Source organism: Boleophthalmus pectinirostris, unplaced genomic scaffold (assembly GCF_026225935.1).
Source record: "Boleophthalmus pectinirostris isolate CB_2022bp ecotype Guang Dong unplaced genomic scaffold, ASM2622593v1 HiC_scaffold_20, whole genome shotgun sequence".
NCBI lineage: Eukaryota > Metazoa > Chordata > Actinopteri > Gobiiformes > Gobiidae > Boleophthalmus > Boleophthalmus pectinirostris.
The window spans coordinates 3001558-3013864 of NW_026571153.1; the positions used below are offsets into that span (position 1 = coordinate 3001558).

Consider the following 12307-nt stretch of genomic DNA (forward strand, 5'->3'; position numbering starts at 1 on the left):
TCCAGAGCGCCCCATACACAAATCCACTTCAGTACGACTTCAGTAAACTACAAAGCCGCAACACCCGCAGAACACGCAAACACACACGGAGCAGACAGCGACCGCACGGCGAAAAAACACCCGCAGACACACTCATCACTCCACGCCCACGAGGAACGGAACAAAAAATCCATTTGCTGCGCTCTACGGGAGAATTATTTCCGGGCCCAAGCTTCCAGGAGCCGCAGCACCAATGAAGCCGCTAATCGATCTCGCTCGCGGACAGACGACGAAAGCTTTATCCCGTTCTCCAGTTTTTATTATAGATCCAAGGTTTTATGGGATTTTTTTAATGGAATTCCCACAGTTTTCAACCACGACAAATCACCAAAGTGAGAAGAAATAGTAAAATGTTTTGTGAAATCTTCATCTTAACTGTGACTGAACCTGTCGTCGTCACTTTCAGACCTTTAAACGTGCTCATGGTGTTGTACCTGTCCGTAGAAGGCCACTCTGAAGTAGGTCCCCAGGAGCCGGCGCCCGGACTGGATCACCTCCAGGATCTTGTTGTAGGCTCGGTGGAGGGTGTCGTACAGGCGGCTCAGTTTCTGGAAAAGATGAACAGAAGATCTTGAATTACACTTAAAGAAAACGTATTACGCTTTTGTAAACTTTGATTAACCTGCCACATTTACTTTAAAGTGGAAATAAGAGAATGAAAAAACAAAACTATTTTCTTCATTATTTTTCTCCCAAAAAAAAAGAAAAAACAGATAATGATTCGTTTTTTCAGTTTTCGATTTTGTGTTTAAATAACGACCATTTCCTGTTTACGTGATTTAAACTGTGATGCCGGACTGAAACCAGGACTTAGACTGGGACCAGACAAGGACTGAGTCCAGGACCAGGACCGGGACTGAGACTGGGACTGAGACTCAGACCGGGACTGAGACCGGGACTGAGACCGGGACTGAGACCGGGACTGAGACCGGGACTGAGACCGGGACTGAGACTGAGGACTGAGACCGGGACTGAGACCGGGACTGAGACTGGTACCAGATCAGAACTGAGACCAGGTTTGAGATCGGGAACAGGACCAGGACTGAGACCGGGACTGAGACCACGACCAGACCGGGACTGAGACCGGGACTGAGACCGGGACTGAGACCGGGACTGAGACCGGACTGAGACCAGACTGAGACCGAGACTGAGACGGGACTGAGACCGGGACTGAGACCGGACTGAGACCAGGACTGAGACCGAGACTGAGACCGGGACTGAGACTGGGACTGAGACTGAGACCGGGACTGAGACCGGGACCAGATCAGAACTTAGACCAGGTTTGAGATCGGGAACAGGACCAGGACTGAGACCGGGAACTGAGACTGGGACCAGACCAGGACTGAGTCCGGGACCAGACCAGGACCAGACTGTGATTGAGACCAGAACTGGGACCAGGACTGAAACTGGGACCAGACCAGGACTGAAAACGGTTCAGTCCTGGTTTAGTCCTGGTTCAGTCCGTTATCCGTTTTTTCATTTTTCATTTAAACACAAAATCGAAAAGTGAAAAAAACAACGAATCATTATCTGTTTTTTGATTTTAGTTCTTGAAGAATGAAGAATGAAGAAAATAGTTGTTTTTTCGTTTTCTTATTTTTGGTTTTATTTTGAAAAACAAATGAACGAACGACCCGCGGCTCGCAGACGTTTCCTGTACCTCGTAGTCGTGTCGTTTCTCATAAATGGGAATGAGGAGTTTGGCGATGTGCGTGATGAGCTCATAGCGTTCGGCTTTCCACAGCGCCTCCACACACACCTCCAGATGTTCCACCAGCACCTCCTGAAATGGACTCGGATGTCAGTTCGGCTGCAGCAACACTCTCTGGTGTAAACACGAACGCGGCGACAATAAAAAAAATAAAAATTAAAAAAAGGGGCCGACCTCAGAGTAGTAGACGTCCTGCATGCCGGTGTCTTCCTTCATCGCTGCCTCCTCGTCGATGTTAAACGTGATCTTCTTAAAAGCTGCGAGTCCACTGGGGAACAGCTCTGGAAGATGGAGAGAAAGAAGTTTATTTTACACTCTGAGAACCACTTTAAAATGAAGTGAATATGGTTTATAATTCTTTAAAGCACAGGTGTCAAACATGCGGCCCGGGGGCCAGATCTGGCCCTCCAAGACCTTTAATCTGGCCCTCGGCTGATTTTCTACTAAAATATTTGAATTATATTTTCTATTAAAATCTTGTTAATTTTCTGTGGTGTTTATCACAGCAGCGTCTCCAGCGTCTCTGTACGTGGCCCCTCCCACCAGAGCAGCACAAATGAAGACTTGTCTCTTTCCAAACGCTCTTAAAGGACGATCGTTTTGACTGTTGACCGTGACACCCTCATCAGAAAAACGTCCAACATGAGAAAAGTGGAGCCGAGTGCAGGATTTTACAACAAAAATGGACTTATTCCTGTTTACAGACAAGTTCATGTTAAAACTTTGTGTTGAAATTGTATTTTTCTTAAAGTTTCAGGCTGTTCATAATATTATAATATTTTGTAAAAGAAAGAGTTCATTAATTAAAAAGAGATTTCTGTAATAGATTTTTGTTTCTCTGCACAAATATTTGAACTTATTGTTATTTTTGAGTTTTCTGATCCGGCCCCTTTGGGATCAAAGTAGGTTGGATACGGCCCCCGGACCAAAATGAGTTTGACACTCCTGCTTTAAAGGTTGTATAGAAGATTTTCCAAGGAAAGAGGAATGCAACGACTGTCCTTTTTTAAATGTCGCGCTTCGCTCTTTTTCCCCGTCTCTTCTTTCGGCAATGTCTAAAACTCACTTTCTTTTGCGGCGAACTGGTCGTTAATTCTTGTCTGCCATTCAAACTAAATTTGTGCAAACTGAGAGGAAGCTACAGTTCGAAAAAGATGCCAAGAACCGCTAAACATGAACCGCGAACATAAACCACGCAAACCCAGCCCATCGGCAAGTCAGAAACGCTAGAAACGTAGGGAGTTTGATTGACAACCTAACAGCCAATAGATAAAGAGGTACCCTTGTTTTCTATTGGCTGATATTTATCTGCCCCCACCACGTCCACAGTTGATGGATTTTCATTCTTTTTTTTGGTCATCATAATTACAAGGCTGTTGCATTTCTATAATTCTATTTTGAACTTTCATTGACAATTTGAAACACACACAAAAAAAATCCTCCATACAACCTTTAAAGGGCCTATACTCTGTAATTTTCTGATCTACCGTATGTTATAATGTTGTTTCCTCGTCACAAACACAACAGAAGAACCTTTAAACAGACGTAATACACTTTTTTAGTCTTATTTTAATCTCAACTTCCACCCAAATGTCACCCAATAATTCGCAAAATCAAACATAAACGAAATGCTCAGCCTCCAGACAGTTTAACTTTATAGAAACCCCTGAAAATCAAAGTGAAATAACGACGTGTCAGGCTGGTCTATTTTGGCAAAATTTAATTTCTGTAACTCAAAATGCTTCTTAGACTCTTCGGTGGCTCCACGTTCTTGTGTTCATGTTTGACAAAGTCGCAGTTCGTTGGTGTTTTGTGTGGTCCTCTCAGATCTGCGTGAGAACATCACCGAGCTCCTGTCGAGTCCGAGGAGAAACCTGGAGCGTCTGATGGACTCAAACATAAGCTGCGTTCAGACTGCAGCCTGAAGTGACCCAAATCAGATTTTTTGGCCCCTATGTTCCTGTATCTGATCTTTTAATGTCAGTCTGAACCACACAGATCCGATTTTTTCAAATGTGACCCAGGACACTTGGATATGTGCTCCTGAAACTGATACATATCTGATCTTTTGACATGTGACTTCAGTGTGAACGGACAAAGTGCATTCATCCACCTACACGTTATCAACAAGACACAAACGTCACTATTCTGCGCTGAAGTAGGAGAAAATTGTTACTGAACTCTGTGTGACTGAAGTGAAGCACATCTCCACTCACCACTCTTGGCTCCGTCTCCACATCCACACGTTCCTTTCAACGGACTGAACCACAAAACACCACGACCAAAAACCTCGTCCTTCTCCTTCTCAATCTCCTCCTTAAAACAAGTAAGTTGTTCATGTTCTGGCTCCGGTACGAGAGGAACTTTAACATCCAGAACATCCAGAACATCCAGAACGCTGCAGCTCGGGTCCTGACTCGAACTAGGAAGTACGAGCACATAAGTCCTGGTCTCAGGTCTCTGCTCTGGCTCCTGTGGCTCAGAGACTTTAAAGCAGCTCTACTTGTACAAGTGTCTCCATGGCCGAGCACCAAAGTCCATCTGTGACATGTTAGTGTTGGGAAGGTGACTTTTAAAATGTAATCCCCTACAGATTACAGACCCCAAAATGTAGTTTGTAACATAATCCATTAAATTACTTCAGGTGAGTAATGTAATCTGAATACTTTGGATTACTTGATTTGCTGTAGAGAAGCAAAGACTTGGATATCGTAACATAAGATGATTTGTTTGCTAAAAGAAAATAAAAAGCCCAGACTTTACTGAACCAAATTAAAAATATTATTGATAGAAGAAACACGCAGCATGATTTAATCCTGGTTTAGTCCTGTTTTAGACCTGGTTTTAGATCTGGTTTAGATCTGGTTTAATCCTGGTTTTAATCCTGGTTTAGATCTAGTTTAGGCCTGGTTTTAGTCCTGATTTAGTCCTGGTTTACACCTGGTTTAGTTATGAGTGGAATTACCAAAAAAAACAAAAAAACAAAAAAAGGGATACAGCCCAAAATGTGAAAACAGGAAAATCTCTCTGTGTAATCCATTTATTTCAACAAAGTAACTGTAATCCAATTACCACTCACTGAAACAGTAACTGTAACTGAATACAGTTACTCATCATTTGTACTCTGATTACATAACTCCAGTACATGTAATCTGTTACTCCCTGACACTGGTGACATGTTAGTGTCATATGAACATCTCACACTCTGAGGAGCTCAGGGACCAACTCCTGCTGGTGCCCAGAGTCACGACTAAACAAGGGGAGTCAGAGTTTCAGGTTCATGCAGCTAAAACCTGGAACAGTCTGAACATGTGAGACAGACTCTTCTGTGACGCTGTTTAAATCCAGACTCAAAACATTTCTGTTTAACTGTGCAAATAACTGAAAGGTTTTCATTCCGCACTCTTCTCTCCAATTTATGTCTCTCTTTTTTTAATTTTAATCTTCATGATTATTTATGTTTTGATTTGTTTTTATTATGATTTTAATGTATTTCTTATTCTGTAAAGCACTTTGAATTACTTTGTGTACGAATTGTGCTGTACAAATAAACCTGCCTTGCCTCACGACCCTGTCCAGCTCTTCTAGAGGAACTCCCCGTCTCCTGAAACCTCCTCATGTTCTGGAGATTGTGCTGGAGACACATTAAATCTTCTTACAACGGCCGTCCTGGAGAAGTTGGACAATCTGTGCAGCTTCTGTAGGTTCAGGAATGTCCCCAGTCGTGATCATCACTGTCGCCGAAGCAGCACGAGTGGGAAATCAGCCAAAAAACAGAAAGCGGAAGAAACTCGAAACGACCTCTACATGCAAAACCAGTTCTGTTTTTTGGGCTGTGTCACTGTTGCCGCTCTAGTGCACCTGTCACTCATTTCCATTAATAACCATTTCTAAGATATTGCCCTGTCCTAATTTGCATCGTTATCCGACATGTTTTTATTTATTTTTTCACATTGAGACCGAGACAGCAGATAAACCTCTTCAAGTTTTTGATGAGAGAACAACATTATAACACGGTAGAAATCTCCAAAAAGTCAGTCAAAAACATTCTTAAGGCATATATGTGTCGTTAAAGGAAAATAAATTGCGCTCAGAAGTGGTTTGGATGAGCTTAAGATTTCTGCCTGATAACACGCCGCGGCCGTTTTGTGTTTGCTTTTGTCTTACGTCGGGGATTTCCTGTGTTTCCTGGTGCGTCAGGTGGAGCCGCGAGCACCGCTGACACGTCTGACAAGAATCTAACTGAACTGCACAGCGGCAGTTTGAGGCATGCAAATCATTCTTCTAATTCTTTGTGCAGAACGTTGTGCATAACATTCGAAGAAAAAAAAGAATGCCTTACTTTTTCTGTGCAGGTATTCGGCGACCAGAGCGGCGATGTGGACGTAGCACATAGCGGCCTGTAAAGAGACGAAGCAGGATTAAAAAAATATATACAGACATTGTTGGAGAAACTGTGGACAAACATCAGTGAGACATTTTCACATATTCTGGCAAAGTCCCAAGATTGACCCTCACTGCAGGGGTCCCACCGGACCGCAAAAGCGTGGACTGTCCCTCCCTTCTGTAGGTCTCGTGGACCGTTCGTCCCGTATGTCGCGTGGACCGTCCGTCCCTTCCGTACGTCACGTGGACCGTCCCTCCCTTTCGTACGTCACGTGGACCGTCCCTCCCTTCTCTATGTCGCATGGACCGTCCCTCCCTTCCGTACATCGCGTGGACCGTCCCTCCCTTCCGTACATCGCGTGGACCGTCCCTCCCTTCTGTACACTGTCGAGACCGTCCCTCCCTTCTCTATGTTGCGTGGACCGTCCCCTCCCTTCCGTACATCGCGTGGACCATCCCTCCCTTCTGTACATCACGTGGACCGTCCCTCCCTTCTGTACGTCACGTGGACCGTCCCCCCCCTTCCGTACGTCACGTGGACCGTCCCCCCCTTCCGTACGTCGCGTGGACCCTTCCCTCCCTTCTGTACATCGCGTGGACCGTCCCTCCCTTCTCTATGTCATGTGGACTGTCCCCCCCCTTCTGTACATCGCGTGGACCGTCCCTCCCTTCCGTACATCGCGTGGACCGTCCCTCCCTTCTGTACGTCGCCGTCCCCTCCATTTTGTACGTCGCGTGGACCGTCCCTCCCCATACGTCGCGGAGACTTTCCCCCCGTTCGTGCGTCGCATGGACCATGTGTGTCTCTCCTCATTATGTCGCGCAGGCCACACCTCTAAACCAGAACTAAAACAGGATTAAACCTGGTCTAAACCAGGACTAAACTAGATCTAAAATAGGTCTAAAACCAGGTCTAAAACAGGTCTAAAAACAAGTCTAAAACAGGTTAAAAAAGATTTTAAAATAAGTCTAAAATAGGTCTAAAATAAGTCTAAAACCAAGTCTAAAACAGATCTAAAAACAAGTCTAAAAGAGGTCAGAAACCAGGTCTAAACCGGGTCTAAAACCGGTCTAAAACCAGGACTAAACCAGGTCTAATCCAGGTCTAAATCAAGTCTAAAACTGGTCTAAAACCAGGACTAAACCAGGTCTAATCCAGGTCTAAATCAAGTCTAAAACTGGTCTAAAATCGGCCTAAAACAGGTCTAAATTAGGACTAAAACAGAACTAAAACCAGGTCTAAACCAGAACTAAAACAGATTTCGCCTGGACCAAACCATGCTGCGGTTTATTTTATTTTATTTTTATTTTTTTGGTTAAGTCTGGTGATTTATTCTGTTCTACAATAATAATCATTTGTGTATGTAAATATGTGATATACACAGTGTTGGGAAGGTGACTTTTAAAATGTAATCCCCTACAGATTACAGATTACACACCCCAAAATGTAGTTTGTAACATAATCCATTAAATTACTTAAAGTGAGTAATGTAATCTGAATACTTTGGATTATTTGATATTGTCGTGCTTTTTTAAAACAACATGAATGTAACAACCACATCCTGAAAATTCATGTTTGTTCTCTTCAAATTGGCCCTGGTTTAGACCTGATTTAGACCTGGTTTAGTCCTGGTTTAGTCCTGGTTTAGTCTTGGTTTAGACCTGGTTTAGTCCTGGTTTAGACCTGGTTTAGACCTGGTTTAGACCTGGTTTAGACCTGAAATAGTCCTGGTTTAGACCTGGTTTAGTCCTGGTTTAGACCTGGTTTAGACCTGGTTTAGTCCTGGTTTAGACCTGGTTTAGACCTGGTTTAGACCTGGTTTAGACCTGGTTAGTCCTGGTTTAGACCTGGTTTAGTCCTGGTTTAGACCTGGTTTAGACCTGGTTTAGTCCTGGTTTAGACCTGGTTTAGACCTGGTTTAGACCTGGTTTAGACCTGGTTTAGTCCTGGTTTAGACCTGGTTTAGTCTTGGTTTAGACCTGAAATAGTCCTGGATTAGACCTGAAATAGTCCTGGTTTAGACCTGGTTTAGTCCTGGTTTAGTCCTGGTTTAGTCCTGGTTTAGACTTGGTTTAGTCCTGGTTTAGACCTGAAATAGTCCTGGTTTAGACCTGGTTTAGTCCTGGTTTAGACTTGGTTTAGTCCTGGTTTAGACCTGGTTTAGTCCTGGTTTAGACCTGGTTTAGTCTTGGTTTAGACCTGAAATAGTTCTGGATTAGACCTGAAATAGTCCTGGTTTAGACCTGGTTTAGTCCTGGTTTAGTCCTGGTTTAGTCCTGCTTTAGACCTGATTTAGACTTGGTTTAGTCCTGGTTTAGACCTGAAATAGTCCTGGTTTAGACCTGGTTTAGTCCTGGTTTAGACCTGGTTTAGTCCTGGTTTAGACCTGGTTTAGTCCTGGTTTAGACCTGGTTTAGTCCTGGTTTAGTCCTGGTTTAGTCCTGGTTTAGTCCTGGTTTAGACCTGGTTTAGTCCTGGTTTAGACCTGGTTTAGTCCTGGTTTAGATCTGGTTTAGACCTGGTTTAGTCCTGGTTTAGTCCTGGTTTAGACCTGGTTTAGACCTGGTTTAGACCTGCCTGGTTTAGACCTGGTTTAGTCCTGGTTTAGACCTGGTTTAGACCTGGTTTAGTCCTGGTTTAGACCTGGTTTAGACCTGGTTTAGTCCTGGTTTAGACCTGGTTTAGTCTTGGTTTAGACCTGAAATAGTCCTGGATTAGACCTGAAATAGTCCTGGTTTAGACCTGGTTTAGTCCTGGTTTAGACCTGGTTTAGTCCTGGTTTAGACCTGGTTTAGTCTTGGTTTAGACTTGAAATAGTCCTGGTTTAGACCTGGTTTAGTCCTGGTTTAGTCCTGGTTTAGACCTGATTTAGACTTGGTTTAGACCTGGTTTAGACCTGAAATAGTCCTGGTTTAGACCTGGTTTAGTCCTGGTTTAGACCTGGTTTAGTCCTGGTTTAGACCTGGTTTAGTCCGCCGTGTAATCCTCCATTTATTTCAACAAAGTAACTGTAATCCAATTCCCACTCACTGAAACAGTAACTGTAACTGAATACAGTTACTCTACAAAATCTACAAAACAACATTTATGTACAAAATAAAATAAAATAAAAATCGCTGGACTAAGACACCGTGAGACTTTGGCAACATCTGGTCTTAAATCTGGACAGACACTTGAAACAGTAAAGTCTACGTGGTCTTAAGATAAAGTCGTTAACTAAAGTGACTTTGTAATGGAAAAAATATCTTTAAAAGCACAACAGAGATAAAATCAATCGTTTGTTGAAAAGACCACCATTGTCGGGCCACTGACCCGCGTCGCTGCGTCAACAAAACATCAAACCGTCTGAACATAACATCACGTAAAAGTTTCTAAAAAAAAACAAAAACCACTCAAGTTATTTTTAAGCACGTCCAGGACCCGGGAGACGCCGGACGGACGGACTGTGTCTCTGGGAACGTGACGGGAACGTGACGGGAATCACACAGTGTGGGGTTTTTGTGTTCAAAAAAAAAAAAAAAAAATGAAAAAAACTGATAATGATTCGTTTTTTCAGTTTTCGATTTTGTGTTTAAATGAAAAATGGAAAAAACGGATAATGGACTAAACCAGGACTAAACCAGGTCTAAACCAGGTCTAAACCAGGACTAAACCAGGTCTAAACCAGGACTAAACCAGGTCTAAACCAGGTCTAAACCAGGACTAAACCAAACCAGGTCTAAACCAGGTCTAAACCAGGACTAAACCAGGACTAAACCAGGTCTAAACCAGGTCTAAACCAGGACTAAACCAGGTCTAAACCAGGTCTAAACCAGGACTAAACCAGGACTAAACCAGCTAAACAGGTCTAAAACCAGGACTAAACCAGGTCTAAACCAGGACTAAACCAGGTCTAAACCAGGTCTAAACCAGGACTAAACTAAGTCTAAACCAGGACTAAACCAGGTCTAAACCAGGTCTAAACCAGGACTAAACCAGGTCTAAACCAGGACTAAACCAGGACTAAACCAGGACTAAACCAGGTCTAAACCAGGACTAAAACCAGGTCTAAACCAGGACTAAACCAGGTCTAACCAGGTCTAAACAGGACTAAACCAGGTCTAAACAGGTCTAAACCAGGACTAAACCAGGTCTAAACCAGGTTAAACCAGGTCTAAACCAGGACTAAACCAGGTCTAAACCAGGACTAAACCAGGACTAAACCAGGACTAAACCAGGTCTAAACCAGGACTATTTCAGGTCTAAACCAGACTAAACCAGACTAAACCAGGACTAAACCAGGACTAAACCAGGTCTAAACCAGGTCTAAACCAGGTCTAAACCAGGTCTAAACCAAGACTAAACTATAGGACTAAACCAAGACTAAACCAGGTCTAACCAGGTCTAACCAGGTCTAAACCAGGACTAAACCAGGTCTAAACCAGGACTAACCAGGTCTAAACCAGGACTAAACCAGGACTAAACCAAGACTAAACTAAACCAGGACTAAACCAGGACTAAACCAGGTCTAAACCAGGTCTAAACCAGGACTAAACCAGGTCTAAACCAGGTCTCAAGTTATTTTGAAGCACGTCCAGGACCCGGGAGACGCCGGACGAACGGACTGTGTCTCTGGGAAAGTGACGGGAATCCCACAGGAGCCGGAGGAAGTTTGTGTAGAAAGGGAAATCTGGGAATCTGGGAGCTCGGATTCAGGTGGAGTTTAAACGACGAGGGTCTGGACGGAAAACGCAAAAGTGGCATCACGTTTTCAGGTTTTATTCCGCGTTTAGACGATGTTTTCGGGAGGAAATCTGCGTGCACACGGTGACGCAAAAGTGTGTGGAATTCGATTGGGTTTGTGACGTAAACGTGTGCGCGACGTGAGCAGATCTAAACTCGTTTTTCAAAATAAAACCAAAAATAAGAAAATGAAAAAAAAAATAACAAATTTCTTCATTATTTGTCTCTAAAATCAAAATGACAAAAACAGATAATGATTCGTTTTTTCAGTTTTCGATTTTGACCGGACTGAACCAGGTCTAAACCAGGTCTAAACCAGGTCTAAACCAGGTCTAAACCAGGACTAAACCAGGTCTAAACCAGGTCTAAACCAGGACTAAACAGGTCTAAACCAGGACTAAACCAGGTCTAAACCAGGTCTAAACCAGGACTAAACCAAGTCTAAACCAGGACTAAACCAGGAAACTAAACCAGGTCTAAACCAGGACTAAAACAGGTCTAAACCAGGTCTAAACCAGGTCTAAACAAGGTCTAAACCAGGTCTAAACAAGGTCTAAAGCAGGTCTAAACCAGGACTAAACCAAGTCTAAACCAGGACTAAACCAGTCTAAACAAGGTCTAAACCAGGTCTAAACCAGGTCTAAACCAGGTCTAAACCAGGTCTAAACCAGGTCTAAACCAGGTCTAAACCAGGACTAAACAGGTCTAAACCAGGCTAACCAGGACTCTAAACCAGGTCTAAACCAGGTCTAAACCAGGACTAAACAGGTCTAAACCAGGACTAAAACAGAAACCAGGTCTAAACCAGGTCTAAACAGGAAGTCTAAACCAAGTCTAAACCAGGACTAAACCAGTCTAAACCAGGTCTAAAACCAGGATAAACCAGGTCTAAACCAGGACTAAAAGGTCTAAACCAGGACTAAACCAAGGACTCTAAACCAGGTCTAAACCAGGTCTAAACAGGTCTAAACCAGGTCTAAACCAAGGTCTAAACCAGGACTAAACCAGGTCTAGGACTAAACCAGGACTAAACCAGGACTAAACCAGGTCTAAACCAGGTCTAAACCAGGTCTAAACCAGGTCTAAACCAGGACTGGTCTAAAACCAGGTCTAAAACCCAGGTCTAAACCAGGTCTAAAACACTAAAACAGGACTAAAACAGGTCTAAACCAGGACTAAACCAAGGACTAAACCAGGTCTAAACCAGGTCTAAACTAAACTCTAAACCAGGTCTAAACCAGGTCTAAACCAGGTCTAAACCAGGACTAAAACAGGTCTAAAACCAGGGTCTAAACCACTAAACCAGGACTAAAACCAGGTCTAAAACCGGGTTTAAAACAGATCTAAAACAGGTCTAAACCAGGACTAAATCAGGTCGGAAACCAGGTTGGAAACCAGGTTGGAAACCGGGTCTAAAACAGGTCTAAAACCGGGTCTAAAACAGATCT

At 43.4% G+C, this 12307-nt stretch overlaps 1 protein-coding gene across 4 annotated transcripts in view; it reads right to left on the minus strand.

Moving 5' to 3' along the window:
- Positions 1-12307, minus strand: part of dock11 (dedicator of cytokinesis 11) — a 208025-nt gene that overhangs the window by 29657 nt on the left and 166061 nt on the right. For all 4 annotated transcript variants that reach the window (XM_055156687.1, XM_055156686.1, XM_055156685.1 and 1 more), the window contains 4 exons: positions 6093-6150; positions 1925-2031; positions 1700-1822; positions 474-587 (listed from right to left, as the gene is read on the minus strand). In XM_055156687.1, coding sequence (XP_055012662.1) covers positions 474-587; positions 1700-1822; positions 1925-2031; positions 6093-6150 — 402 coding nt within the window. The remainder of the gene's footprint in view (positions 1-473; positions 588-1699; positions 1823-1924; positions 2032-6092; positions 6151-12307) is intronic.